Consider the following 16078-nt stretch of genomic DNA (forward strand, 5'->3'; position numbering starts at 1 on the left):
TTTAAGAATATATAAAAAATGTCAATGGTTCTACGATTTAAACTTTCCTATATTATTATATAATAAATAAAATTTTATATAATAAATAAAATTTTATATAATATTTTTCTACAAATCAAATATGCCGAATTTATGCTACACTTGGCAAATGCTCATGGAGAGCTGATATTTTTTAATTTCCCACATGCCCCCAAATGTGTAACTATCATAAGAGGCGTCATAAAAGGTGTCATAAAAAAAGTGTCATAAAAGGGGTCATAAAAGGCGTCATAAGAGGTACCATAAGAGGTATCGAAATAGGCATAGCATTTTATCAAGTGCATAAAATAATAAGGAACATGTTCATCCTCACCAGCAAAGGTGAAACCAAGAAAAGATTCTATGGTTCTAAAGAATTTTCTTTTTTTAACTTTCAGTAAATATTTATCATTTCAAATATAATAAGCTATAAGTCGGTTTTATTGTCTATTTTTTATGATTTACATCACACCTTTTGTTTATCGTATATACAAACTATTAATGAAATATAAAAAGGGCCGCAACAATATTCATTTAAAAATAAAATGAATAAACATTCCATGAATATTAAAAAATGGGCTATAAAAAAAATTCATTTTAAAAGATGCCAATTATGGCTATATATATACGTACATAAACGCATAAAATAGTGAAAATTAATTAAAGGTCTTAAAAAGATATACTCGTTAAAAAGAATTATAAAAGGGTGATTTACTACTAATTATGTTTTCAATAGCATATTATTATTTGTATGATATATATATTAATGTGAATATTATAGTATCCATTTATTGGATAAATTTCTTTAACCTTATGGTATTAATTTTGTTTTTGTTAAAAAAAAATATATGATTATATTCACATAAAATATATAAAAGCAGACATATTATGGTATGCGTAATATATCATATATAATTTTTTTTATTTTTATTTTTATTTTCATCTAGTTTTTTGCAAGTGCAAAACCAACTCTTGAATTATCATAATCAAAAACGGTGTAGTATTTTTTAAAGAATACATCTCCAAGAATAAAAGTTTTTGGATCAATATCTACATCTACAATTGCTACAGCACATATTTCGGCCATTGGGTCAAGTTCAAGTAAGTAATGTTTTGGTTCAATAGTATATGTTGTATTTTTAGATGTGAATTTTAGAGTTGGTAAGTTACGATCGTCACATAAAACTATTCTTAATGGAAGGAAAGGTACTGGAATACTCATTATGGTATTTAAAAATTTTTCAAGAAAATCTGATGGAGCTGTGATAGCACTTGTACCACTATCAACAATGATATTAGCATTATCAAGAGTTACTATTCCAAAAGCTACATCTAAATTAATTTGCCAATATGATTCATTAGTTAATTTTTCATAGGTAAGATCACCAGTATAAAAACTTTCTTCAATACCTCCAATTGTAAAATATCCAATAGATTTCTCTGCTTCTGGTAAGTAGAATGAGAATACTGCATTTTCAATTTGTCCTCTTTTTTTCATTTCAACAATAACTGGTTCTACATTTCCAACAGCTAAACTTTTCCATCCTAATCCTATAATACCATCAAATTCAGATGCAGTATAAATTGGTTCTAAATCATCAGTTTGAGTTACTTCAATAAATTTATATGGTATTGTGTGGTGTCCAATAGTAAATATATCATTACTAAAAAAACCTTTTATACCACCAGATCCATATAATATACTTACTGGTGTACCATCTTTTTCATATGTATGTGATGTTGATGAATCATATCTGTGTTTGTATGGGCAACCTCCTGATTTACAGTCTGTGTTTGGAACCCATAAATTAGATGAACCAGTATCAAGGATAAATGTAAAGGATTGTTTATTATCTCCTAATGAAGCAGTACCAAAAAATGCTAAACCGATGGTTTGTTCTAATTCAATACCATCATCATATTTACTAAGATGCTCTTTTTTTAATAAACCTGATTTTAATAATCTGAATGATTCTTTAATGTAATTAGATACATTTTGGTTCATTACTTTTTTTAATAATTTATCACGTGGTCTATCGATTTTTGTACGAATTGTTAAATATTCGGAGTTTGCAATAATTTTGTTTATGTCGGTGGTTTTGGTGGAATAGTAATTACTTCCAACCAAATATGCAAATATGGATCCAATTATGCAAACAAATATAATAAAATATAATGCTTGAAATTTTTTTTGAATTTTAAAGCTTTTTATGTTATCAAATTTTAATTGCCCAAAAGCCGAACCATTTCGCATCAGTCCGTTGGAGTAGTTTGATTCTTTTTCGGAATATTCCATCTTGAACTAATCAAAGGAAAAAAAAAAAAAAAAAATTGGATATATATATATGTTGTAAAGCATAATAATGTAAAAATAATGACGTGGATCATATAAAAAAAAATAAATTAATAGCAAAAAAATATTTTATTTTAATGAAAAAAAAACTTATGTATTCCTCCCCATTTAGCCATTATATATATATATATATATATATATATATATATATATATACTTTATGAATGACTGAATAACAAATACATTCTCAGTATATACATATATGAGTGTATAATACAAAGTGAACAATTTTCCCAATCTCTTTAATAAGGGGAATAATTATTTTATATGGGAAATTTATTCAAATGCTTCACATTTCCCCAAAAAATATAACTATATATATATATATATAATTCTTAAAGGCCATGAGGGAAATATACATTCCAAAAAAAATCGAGATTTTCCATTAACTAATTTTAATGTTTAAACTTACCTAAAATATTCTTTAATTCTTAATAATAAAATGGTGTTTAATTAATGAAAATATAATTGTATTGTTTTCAGAATAATAACAAAAAAACATATAAATTAAAAAAAAAAAAAAATATTATTATTTTAATTTTGATAATATTATATTAATAAAGGAATAATAATTTTACAGGAAAAAATGTAAATTATTATTTTATATGTATATTCCTAAACTATATATATAGGCTAAAAAAAGTATGGAAAAAATATTAAAATTTGTTTAATTAGCCGTAAAAAACGTCTGGGGTAGAAAAGGGAGATAATTATATTATAAAATAACTATATTGAAGTATATATTTTACAAAGTAATATATATTTTATATAATAATATTGTAAATTTAAAAATATATATGCATATAGGAAAAAAGTTTATATTTAATATAGCTTTTTTTGATCCAGCTTATGAAAATATTTTGTTTATTGCCTTTACTTTTTATTAATTTTTATTATTTATATTTATTATTTTATTTATTATTTTATTTATTATTTTATTTATTATTTTATTTATTATTTTATTTATTATTTTATTTATTTTTTGTTTAGCATTTTTTACTTTAGAGTTTAAATATATGTAAGAAGTATAATATATTGAAATTCTGAGTACCCGACAAAGTTAGTATTTTTTTCTTTGAATAAATATTTAAAAATAATCATGCCTGCCCTTATAAAAAAAGGTATAAAATTAATTATTATATAATATAATGACATATAAAAATACTTAAGGGCGTCATATTTTGAGAAATATATTAATATTAAAATTAAAGTATAAGGAGGGATATATATCATTTAATACGCAATATTATTTTAAGTTACATATAATTTTTAGAAAAAGTTACGATAAAAAAAATAAATAAAAGATGTGGGATATGACTCCCCCCCCCAAATGCGCATATACTATTTGATAAAAGCAATTATGTTTCCTAAAGAACATAAATTCTAAAGTAATAAAGGAAATGCACCACAAATTATTATTTTCCCTCATTTATTATTATATATAATACGGTATTATGTGTAATGGTATATATACCCCCCTAGTATTTTTAGGTTTTAGAGAATATTACGGGGAACCCCTTTATGCTAACAAAAAAACATAGGGTAAATAAAGATCAAAATGGAAATAAATATTGCATCATTACATTTTAGTAATAAGTATATAGGTATATTTAATTATATTGTAGTGTAAAACACCATTATATATATATATATATATATATATATATATATATACTAATAAATAAAATAATATAACATTTTTATAGCATGAATCTTAGATTACTACATAAATTTTCTATAAAAAAATTATGCTCATAATTATTATAAAATATTTCCATAATAAAAAAAGTATTGCATTTTTTTTAATTTCGCTTTTTGAAACCTAATGATAACAGTAAATCTAATTTTATTAATATTCCCCTTATTCTAATATCCTCTTTATTATGTTATACTATGATTTACTAATTTTTTATTTATTTTCCAATTTAAATAACCCATTTAGTATAATATAAAACATTTGTCTCGACTCTATATATTATTTATTTTTGGTATAAGATGATATAATTGTTATTTACTTATATTTGAATGAAAACATATTTACAAAAATCTAAAAATTAATGGATGCAAAATAATTAAGTATTCCATCAAATGAATAATAAAAAAGGCAAAAGGAAAAAATATAAAATATGCCTTAATCTATTTTATAATTATGATGGCACACAAATAATGCATATATATGTAACATTCTTACTATGTAAAATTTATGGCAATATATTATGCATGTATAGTAAGTTATACAAAGAGCCAATATATTTTTTTAGGAAAAAAATAGATAACATCGAATGATAAAATAAATATATAAACATATACATATAAAAATAAAATATATATAATGTGCCCATATGTTTTATTTAAAAGATATATTTTATTGGGGTATACCCATTTTCACATCTCAAGCAGTGTGCATTAAAATTGTTTGCACAATTATAAACAATAATAATAATTTGATAAATATGATGAGAAAAATATAAGCATTATTATCAATCATATTGTGGGCAACATATGTCTTATATGGCAAGCATATATATGCGAATTCTTGTTCGGATTTTAGTCTATGATCCTATTTTTGTAGTTTTTTAAAAGTTTTGCAATAATTTATCCCATATTCTGTGGAATAGTACGTTCCTATATAAATAAATATAAATGTGTATGTATATATGTCTATATATATGTAAAGTATAAATGATAATATATACTCGTTTAATAAAATCATGATACATTATGTCATACAAGTTTTTATATATAACACACTTTCAACATGGTAATTTTTTTTTGAATGTTTATCAAACCTGTTTCAGCGTCGAATATGCATGCTAAGTCTGGTGACATAATATGTTCTGCATGGGCACATACATCGTTCATAGTTTTCTGTTCTTTTGAATCAATAAAGGTCCACTTGCATTTATGTGATGGTTGTTTTTTTTTTTTCTCTCTTTCTTCTTTATCAATTTTAAATTTTATTGGAATATTTAAGTAAGCTATTGGTGCCTTATCCTTATTTATGCGAAGATCGTAAGAATATTCATATATAGTTAATTGATCTTGAATAATTAAATAAAATTCTATATCGGTAATATTTGGTTTCCTTGCTGTAATAAGAAAATCCTTTTTATATTCCAATGTGTCAGCTACTGGGGAAGATGATTTTAGTTCTATATAGATATGTATCTTTGGGGGGATAATTAATAAAGCAATTGGATTTTTTTTAAAACTACAAATTCCACTTTTAATAACCTCAACGCTTTTGGGTATAATCATTGTCCCCCATGAAAAAAATTGTAAAAAATAGCTATATTTCCCATTACTGGAAGGAAGCTTTGGTAATTTCATAATGGAAAATACTTGATTTTGTTCATATTGCCCATATAATAAAGCCAAATTGGTAACAGGGTTACAACAACAAAATCCTTCATAGTAATCAATACATGTCACTTTAAAAGAATCCGCACTATTAACTTTGCTAATAACTAAACATTTCTCTGGGATTATTCTAACAAATATATTACACGAGTTTAATACAAAAACAGTTGGTCTCCATGCCTTTGGTAATACTGGTAAACGTTGAGAACTATTCCATGTTATAATATTTTTTGTAATTGGCAATTTTATTAATATTTTTTGCTCTCCTTCAATACCTAATATGATTTCACGATTTCGGTAAACTTTAATATCATATTTTCCACTTAAAGATGCTTCTAATTCAATCGGTGGGAGTTTTTCGTTAACAGGATTTAATTGAAGAAGTCTATCATCATCGAATATCGTTTTTTTAAGATATAACGGTTTCTCTAATCCTGTCCATGAATTTCCATCAAAAAAATATGTCGAGGAAAAAATTTTTGCTTTATTTGAAAGGATATACCTATCAGGCACGTCGAAACTTTCATTACTAGGGGCTGCTTGAAATGGATTAATTGAAACTTGCGTATTTCTATCGTCCATTTTTCGTAAATAAGTTTTGTTGCAACAATGTATGAGATTGATGCTTCGAAGATTAAAATTTTTTTTTTAATATATAACGTAATGTGGTTGCGAGTTGGGAAATAGACACATATTATACTTGTAAAACAAACGAAAATATTTAATTAAAAAAGACAGAATGAATAAATACGTATAAATAAATATCCATAAATAAAAAATTATAACCAAACAAGCATAAATAAATATGAAAAATAAATATGTAAAATAATATGTAAAATAATATGTAAAATAAATATATATAATATATAATATATATATATATATTATTTTAATATTACAAAAAATCGACCTTGCTGTGCATAAAAAGCTGTATAACCACGTAATATATTTTTTTTTTTTTAAAAATCATCAAAAATCAACCTTGCCGTGCATAAAAAGTTGTATGGTCACATAATATATATATATATATTTTTTCTCTTTTTTTTTAAACCATAAAAAATAGACTTTGGTGTGCTAAAAGGTTATATGAACATGTCAGATTTTTTTTTGTGTGTAAAAAATAATTAGTATAAAGCTAGTTGCATATTTATAATTTTTTAATCAATCGACATGCATTTTTTGGAAATATATAAAGAATTAATTTTTATAATTTAATATAATTATTTATAAAAGCCAACACATTAAAAATTTGATGAAAATCATGTATCACTTTTTTTTACAATATGTTTACTATTTGTGTTTTTATTAACTTAATTTTATACTGTTAAATGGACATATTTTTAAATAAAAGAATTGAAATAATAATTGTCTCATGATGTTATTTAAATATCGTTATGTAGACTTGTTCTATATATGTTTGTATTTTAATTAATCTTATATCATTTAATTAATTTAATTTTGGAGGTTTTTATTTATTTTTTTTGAGAATATCTTGTCTTATTCTCTTTAAAATTTACATACTATTCAAACAAAATATTATCCCTTTATAAGCTTGTCTAGCATTCGTATGATTATTATATCGCCAAATTAATTTTAAAGAGAAACAAAAAAATATTACATATATGAGCTAATATAGCCATTTACAAATTAATTTGCATGGGTATGCATTTTTAAAAATATTTGTTTGGCGTGAAATTGCCACATTAGTGGTTTCTGTTTGTTTATAAAAAAAAATTTTGCCTGAAAAATAATTTTATAATATAGGGTAAAAGCACATTTTTAAATATCCCATATTTAGGAAACAAAAATATGAGTTATATGTAAATCGTGCGAAAATTTATGTTTGTAGATATATTTAAAAAATATAAATTGTTTCCTTTCAATATATGCATATATATATATATATATATATGTATATGTTATACGAACATGTGATTTCTCTAATATTTATCTTGTCATAATTTGCCCTCAATTTCTGAAGAACTTAAAAATAATGTACCAGCGTGCGCATGCAGGTAATCATATTAATGACTGGCCACTTTAGTATTTTTGGAGCACCAATTGGTAACTCGAATATGTTCCAATTTTCTTAAACAGTAAAATTAATGATGAAAAAGTTTTAACTTAGAAGTTAAATCAAACAAAGTATCAGGTGTGTTTTTTTTACTGTTTTTCGAATATTATTTAATGCCATATTAATGATATATAGGAAAAAAAATCATTGATTATCGTATCTATAAAATGTAAAAGAATATATACAACGGTATTTTAAATAAAGGGTAGACATTCTAAGTAGGTATCATAGTTTGTGCTTATAGTGTGCAGTTATTTTACGTATGAAAAGGTGTAAAATAAAATGAGAAGGTATCTATAAAAATATTAAATAAAATAGAAATTATTTTTAATGCTTATAATAAAATAAATATAGTTGTTAATAATGTTGTTGTATTAAAAAAATTAAAAGTTTGGTATATTGATTGTTGTAGCACTTCAATTTTACAATAGGTATAAAAAGAATTTTTTTTTTTAAATTGAAATATTAAATATATATTGTTTGTATTTAACATTAAAAAAATTAAAATAAATAAAATAATTATGTCTTGTTAACTTTCTATGTATTTAGAATGCAAATGTAATCAAAGATAAAATATATATGCTTACATATTTATGCAATGTTCTATACTATAATTGATTCTGTTTTTTTTTATACATGTTTAATTGGTTTTTCTATATATTTTTTTATATTGAATAGGAATGCATAATAATTTTTAATAAATAGTTACACATTAAAAAGATATAAATATATATAAGTTCATTTATATAGAAGTATAAAGTGTGTAGTAGTTATATTATAGTAACATATTTCCTTATTACGTTTTAAAAATTAATAAAAAAAAAGACATTAAAAATAAAAGTTATTCTTTTTATTTTCGAAATATAAAACATAAAAAAAGAAAAAGTAAATGAAATAATCATACTAATGATATAAAAAAAATGAAAATAAATTGTAATGATTCAAAACTAAAAAGGATATATAATTTTCCAGAAGAAAATATATTAGTTAATTTTAGATGTAATAACATAAAAAAGCCAAATCAAAAAAATAAAAATTTTCAATTATATGATATATCCAATGATTATTCCAATTTATATACAAGTTTCAACAGAAACGAAACAAAAAAAAATCCATTTTATATTAGCTCATTAGTAGAAAAAAAACAAAGTAAGAAGAAATTATCAAATCAAACAAAAAAAAAAAAAAAAAATTTTGAGAAAAAATTTCCAGAAAATATTAAAATAAATAATATTAAAAGAAAAAATAGACATTCAAAATTTAGGAACCCATATGTAAGTCGATTGTGTAATTTTGTAGAAACATCAAATGGAAAAAGTGATTCTAATAAATTAAATGAATCATATATAAGATGTCAACTTAATAATAAAATTAATGATAGTTGTGAAAGTATAATAGAAAGCGTGCCAATAAGATTAGATAAATGCTCAATTTTCTGTGGGTCTACTAATATAAAAGAAAATTATAAAGATAGTAAATTAAAAGGAAAGAGATTGATTAGTTGTATAGGAAATAAGGAAATAGAAAAAGACAAGGGGGATGAAATCAGTAAAAATCATAAACATGAAGACAATATAAAAAAAAACAATTTGAATTATAAAAAAAATTTAAAAAAACTAAGAGATAAAAGTTATTCAATTATAATAAAAAATAAAAATATTGATGAAAATTTTAAATATTTAATAAATACTCATATAACAAAGGAAGAAAATAAAGGAACTAGCAATTCAAAAAAAGAGAGAGATAATATTGTACTTAGAGGGAATGTATATAAAATAGCAAATAACCATAGATTTAAAGAAAATATAAAGAACGAAAATGAAAGCTATGAAATAATAAGAAAAAATAATAATAAGATTAAAAAGAGAAAAGAAAAATACCCAATAGTAAATAGTACAAAATCTTACATAAGAGATGGAAATAAAATTTCGATAAATAATGAAAGAGATAATGAAGAAAGTTATTCTTCCTTTTCTTCTGCATGCTCAGATGAAAACTCATCTTATGAAGTTTCGATTTTTGGCGAGTTGGATATAAATTATGATTTCGACAGTAATAAGTCAGATAAATTGATGCATGAAAATTCAGAAAATATGGCTAGTAAAAATTATAGAAACTGTAAAGATAATACTAATTGTTCTACTACAAAAAAAAGAGATATAGAATTAGGAATAGTAAAAGAAAACAAAATAAAAGAAAAATGCAAAAAATGTGAAAATTCAATTACAGAACAAATAATAACAAATGATACTTTGAGTAATGCACACAAAACAAATAATTTGAATCATGTTCATAATAATAATAATTATACAGACTTAGCAAAACTGAAGTATGATGAAATTAAAAAAAAAGATTTTATTAAAAATTCTAAAAAATATGATTTAAAAAAATGTGAATCTGCACAATGGGAAAATTGCTCAAGAATTAACAGAAACAATAGAAGAAGTAGATGTAGTAGATGTATAGAACGAAAACGCGATAGAAATTGTAATGAACTATTTGAAATGAATTTTAAAAAAGGATATAAACAAAAAAAAGAAATGAATTGTGTAGAAGAGGAATGGGAAAGAAGAAAAAAAATGGAGGTAAATTCGAAAAGAAAACAAATTTTAGAAAAAAATAAAAATAAAATGGATAAATACCAAACTATATATGGTGTTCCAAAAGATAAAAAAATAGAAAATATTAATGAAAACAAAAATATAGAATCATACAAAAAGGTAAATGACATAAAAACTGATAAAATGAGACGAAATTCAGATATAAGAATTTCCAAAGAAATAAGAAATAGAGAAGGAATTTCAATTTCTAGTAACACTATTCCAAATAAAAATAAAATAATATCAAGAAAAAAATCATATGATAATGAAAATTTTGATGAAAAAAAAAAAGACAAATTTTATGAAATATATTTTGGGTGTAAAAAGTTAGACAAAATAAATTATAAAAAAGGTGTCGAAAATGAAAATAAAAATATACATAATATTAAAATAATAAATGATAATAATAAATATTTAAGAGAAAAAGAAAAAGATATACTATTAAAAGATATAGATATACAGGAAACTGAAATTGAAGAAGACATACATAGCAATACATGTAGTTCAGATATGATTACACCAAACAATCAAAATGGAAATGGAAAAAAAAGATGTTCTTCAAAATATGATATGTATTATGAACAAAATTGTTCATATTGTTCAGGTGAAAAAGATAAAAATAAATTGAGTATAAGTCATATAAAAAATGATCCTAATAATAATTGGTATAATAGAAAAAATGGAACTATTAGACATTTAAATGAATATGACAAAGGAATGAAAAAAAAAAAAAAAATTGGAATATTTCAAAGTGATAGTGAACATTTAAAAATTGAGGATAAAACAAAATTACCAATAAATTTATTAAATTATCAAAATGAGAAAAAAAAAAAATGTAAAACATTTTCACATCCTCCCCCAAAAGTAATTAATTCAATTGGAGAAAATATGTCGGAAAATAAAATAAAAGAGGAGATTAAAAGAAAAAATTGGAAAGATAATAGAAATACACAAAATTTAAGTAACATAAAATCTTCGAATTTATATGAAATTATTTTAAAAAAAAGGAAACAAGAAAATAAAAACTGTATTATTGATTCTAGAATTAATTCTTTTCCTAGTACTTATTGTTACATTGAGGAAAGGGGTCGTAATAGTTCTGCACATGTTTGTAAATCCTATGAAACTGAAGAAAATAATTATTATTCAGATACTAATATTGTGAATAAAAAGTCAAATAATTTTTCTACCATTAATAATAGTTTTAAAGCGAAAGAAGATGAAAAAAGTAAAAATAGAATCAAATCAAATAAAAAGGGATTCAAAAACGAGAACAAAAGAATCAACCAAAACTTAAACCAAAATAAAACATGGTATAAAATCCCGATAGAAGAAAAAATGTTTCTAAGCAAATCAACCCAAAATAGTGGAGGTGAAATATATTCTCTAAATTGCCAAAATAGTGGAGGTGAAATATATTCTCTAAATTGCCAAAATAGTGTGTTTGCTTTTCCTCATGAATATTTAGATGATGGTGAAAAATTAAAATCATTAAAAAAATCGAGAAGCATTTGTTCAGGTATATGTGTAGAAAAGAATAAATATAATGAGAATGAGATTCTTAGAAGTAGTAGTAATAATAGTATAATTTATATAAAAAAAGAAAGGAATCATAAAAATGATGTTGGTTTTAAGGTTCGAAGAGATTCAATTAATAATAAAATGAAAGAAAAAAGAAATGAATTAGATTTTTATAAATTTGGAGAAAATAAAAATTGTAGACACATTTCAAATTGTTTTTTATCAGGATGTAGTCCAAAATGGAAGAAAAAAATAAATTCTGAGAATGACAATCATTATAATTATATATTAAAAGATAGTAATGAAATTAGGCATAAAAATAACAATAATAACATATGGAATAAATATAATTTTGATTCTAAAGTTCCAAATGAAATGGAAAAAATAAATAACATAAAAATTAAATGTTTATCTAAGAATGGAAAATATAAAAATGGGTTTTGTAAAAATTGTTTTTTTTCACCATGTAAAAATTCAGTAAAAAAAAATAATAGAACTAAAAGTTTATTTTCAAAATTATTTTCATACATAAAAAAAAATAGTCTATGTAATGAAAGGAAATATAAGGATTCTATGAAAAGAAATAAATCAGAGGCATTATCATTTTGTAAAACTAACAAAAATATTAAACCACCTCATTATATTTATAATAATAGATCTAGATCTTCTGGTTATTTTATTGATGTTTATCCAATAAAAAATGGGATAAAAAATAATTCCCATATTTGCTGTACTAGAAAATTTATGGTTAATACAAAACCAGATCCTATTAATGTGTCTTCAGATATAAAGTATATTATTGATATGTCAGATAATTTTGAAAAAGGTAAGCTAGATAATAAGGTAATTTGTAATAAAATAATTGAAAATGAAATAAAAAAAAGTGCTTTAAATTTAAAAGGGAAAAATAACTATTATAATACTAAAATGGTTAACAATTTAAGAAGGGGAATAAAATGTGATAATGTCTTTCCAAAAAATGAAATAGTAAATGATGGATATATGAAAAGGATATTACCAAAAGGAGGAGAAAAACGAAAAGATGAAAAAAATATACGAAATGTGAAAGGAATTGTAAAAAAGGGAGTAATAAAAAGTAACTGCAAATATTTTTTAAAAATAAATAACAACAATGGGATTAACAATAGTGGGGTTAACAATAGTGGGGTTAACAATAGTGGGGTTATTAAGCCACTACCTTGCGATGATATTTCGACCAATTGTAAAACTAGAGTTTTGAAAAATATAAATGAAGAAATGAATAAAACTATATTGGAAAACGAAAATGATCTTCCTAAAATTGAAAAACCAAACTTTTTAAGGTTAAATTTATTTGATGAAAAATATGAAGTTGCAAAACAAAACAAAATAAGAATGAACGGTAATAATGATTTTGTTAAAAATCGAGGGGCAAAACGTCCTTCAAAATATGTTTCGAAATTGACCAAATTGCAAATGATAAAAGAAGAAGGAAATATATTTAGAAAAAATTTAAATAATATTAATTCTGACCATTCTAATTTAGATAGGAATAGACATACAAAAGGTCCAGTCAATCAAATCGCCAAAGAAATAGATAATGATATTTTTATCGATACAAACGACAGTTACATTATTAATAATCAGAAAATGGGAGATATAGAAACAGTTTTTAACACACCAGTAAAAAGTAATAATAATAATAATGGTAATAATAGTGGTAATAATAATGGTAATAGAAAAATAGGGAATAGTTTAAAATACGGCGAGAATAATTACAGAAAGGGCAATGCATTTGATGTAAATGCAGAATTAAATAACCCAAGCAAAGGTTATAAAATTTTTGTGGTAAGAAAAGGAGATAATAATAAAAATCCCATAGAAAATAGAATTCTTCCAAATAGTATGATAGAAAATGAGTTGGCTTTAACGAATAATGAAAATAGAAGAGGTACAAAACATGTAGAAAATAATGAACATACTTTTTGTAATTGTAAAAATGATTATAATTGTACTTGTGAAAATATAGATTATAAAAATAATACTGCGTTCAATAATAAGGGAAAAAAGACTATTGATAATTATTCTTCGTGCTCAAATGAAAACATATATTTATGGGAAAATAATAATATTAAAAAAAATGAAATGGAAAATTATGGAGATGAAATAATTAGCTATCCAAAAGAGAAAGGAAGTAATATAGAAGAAATTGAAAATGACATAAAAATGAACAAACCAATTAAAGAGTGTTTGAATAAACCATTGAACTATTTGAATAAAAAATTAAATAGTTCAGCTGAAAATATAATTAAGAAAATAATATTAAATTACAAAAATGTTAATTTAAAAAATATGAATAATGACAAATTAAACAATCATAAAACAAAAGTTAGTATGGATAAATGCAAGAATAATAAAAATTTTCAAATTAATAAAAAAAATATCCAAAAAAATATAAAGGATAAATTATATTTAAAAGTTAACAAAAATGTAAACAATGAAAAAACTGACAACTTTGTCAATGATATGCCAAAAATAAGACACACACCAAATACTGATGGTAATTTTATTTTAAAAAATAATAATGTAAATTCTCAAAGAAATATTGACATAAAAGCTAGTAATAATAAAGCTGATATAGAAAATTATAAATATGAACAGTTCAGAAAAAAAAATTATAATAGTATAAATAATGCATCATATTTATATAATGATTGCATTTATCCTGACCCGAAAATATATTTTTTGAATAATGATGAATCGTGCATAATTATTGAATATCCAAATATAAAATATTATATAGTTTGTCCATAAAAATATAACTTTTTTTTTTATTCTTCATTTGCTGCTAGCATATTAGGTATACCTGGTCATATGAAGTGTAAAAAAAAAAAAAAAAAAAAAAAATATGAAAAAAATGTGAAAAAAAAAACATAATAAAGATATATTTACAACGTTATTTGTTACAAAAAATATATATGTTAAAACTTACCATCTTTTATTGGAAAAGAAATATTGCATTTTGGACATGTGAGTGAGCCCTCCATTATATGAATCTATATAATAATAAATAAGCATATATACATATTTGTGTGCGTTGTGTATATCATAAATTAGTGTACATATTTAACTGAATTTTTAACCATTTTAATCATTAATTATTTGAAAATAAACAAACAAGTATATTTATATGTTTCGGTTTATTGGTTTAGAAAAAAAATGTACCTTAAAAAGAGCGTGATGGACTGAATTTAAAAACCCTTCATCCTCTAAATGGTTATTATTGTAACTTGATAATAAACTTACTCCAAACTAAGAGGAAAATAAAAGAATAATAAAAGTTTTATCTATCAATTTTACATTTCAAAATTTAGGGAAGAAATGAATAAATAAAAAGTAGCAAAGGTATTACTTGTTTAGCTGTGTTATATAAAACTTCGTAATCTACTTTACTCAATACATTTTTGATAAATTCTGGATTCATTTCTTGTTCTATTATATTTACATTTCCTTCAACATCTTCGTTAAGTTTTATTATTAAGGGATATCCCCCTGTGCACTTAGCCTCATTGCTATAAAAATAAAAAATTACCCAAAAATATACACATGAAATATATTTTGATAAAAATATGAGGAAGACAAATTAGTGATCATAAAAAATAAGATTATGTGAAAAAAAAGAAAACGGCATTGTATCAACGGGGCAATTTTATTAAATGTATTTTCATTCTAATATCCTTGCTTAAAATGATCAACATATATACATGCATACATATACAATTTTAAAGTAAATTAGACGATTAAACTTTGCATAATTAAAACCCAAATGGAATAATAAAATAAATAAGGGCCAATCATAATATATCATCGAATTCATATTATTTTTTTCTTTTTAACACTAACCATTTTAAAAAATTATGCGTAAGGAGTCGCATTATTTTGTTGCATTTAAAAAATGACGTAAATATGCGTGTTAAATAGTGTCTTGCTATTATAAAATATCGTTCTTTTATTTTTTTATCCTTTTTTATGCTTTTTATCCTTTTTTATGTTTTTTATACTTTTTTAGCTTTTACTTTTCTTTACTTGATTTATTTTGATTATTTTGGATATTTGTAAATGGGTCAATAAAAACTTTCTATAAAATTCTAATCGTAAATTAAAAAAAATACA

The 16078-nt window shown here is 22.5% G+C and overlaps 4 protein-coding genes across 4 annotated transcripts; 1 reads left to right on the forward strand and 3 right to left on the reverse strand.

Moving 5' to 3' along the window:
* Window positions 1-961: 961 nt before the first annotated feature.
* PY17X_1036800 (plasmepsin IV) lies at window positions 962-2314 on the reverse strand (the record flags this gene model as incomplete). Its single annotated transcript, XM_722561.2, has 1 exon — window positions 962-2314. The coding sequence occupies one exon, from the start codon at window positions 2312-2314 to the stop codon at window positions 962-964; it is 1353 nt and encodes a 450-aa protein (XP_727654.2).
* Window positions 2315-4931: 2617 nt separating this feature from the next.
* On the reverse strand, window positions 4932-6313 carry PY17X_1036900 (conserved protein, unknown function; the record flags this gene model as incomplete). Its single annotated transcript, XM_022956342.1, has 2 exons — window positions 4932-4996; window positions 5161-6313. 2 exons carry the CDS (start codon window positions 6311-6313, stop codon window positions 4932-4934), a joined length of 1218 nt encoding a protein of 405 aa, XP_022813394.1.
* Window positions 6314-8725: 2412 nt separating this feature from the next.
* PY17X_1037000 (conserved Plasmodium protein, unknown function) lies at window positions 8726-14719 on the forward strand (the record flags this gene model as incomplete). The annotated part of the gene is made up of 1 exon (XM_720609.2): window positions 8726-14719. One exon carries the CDS (start codon window positions 8726-8728, stop codon window positions 14717-14719), a length of 5994 nt encoding a protein of 1997 aa, XP_725702.2.
* Window positions 14720-14736: 17 nt separating this feature from the next.
* PY17X_1037100 (multifunctional methyltransferase subunit TRM112, putative) lies at window positions 14737-15840 on the reverse strand (the record flags this gene model as incomplete). The annotated part of the gene is made up of 5 exons (XM_022956345.1): window positions 14737-14771; window positions 14898-14961; window positions 15131-15217; window positions 15318-15477; window positions 15809-15840. The coding sequence occupies 5 exons, from the start codon at window positions 15838-15840 to the stop codon at window positions 14737-14739; spliced, it is 378 nt and encodes a 125-aa protein (XP_022813395.1).
* Window positions 15841-16078: the final 238 nt, after the last annotated feature.

The sequence above is a fragment of the Plasmodium yoelii genome, assembly GCF_900002385.2.
Source record: "Plasmodium yoelii strain 17X genome assembly, chromosome: 10".
Classification (NCBI taxonomy): Eukaryota; Apicomplexa; class Aconoidasida; order Haemosporida; family Plasmodiidae; genus Plasmodium; species Plasmodium yoelii.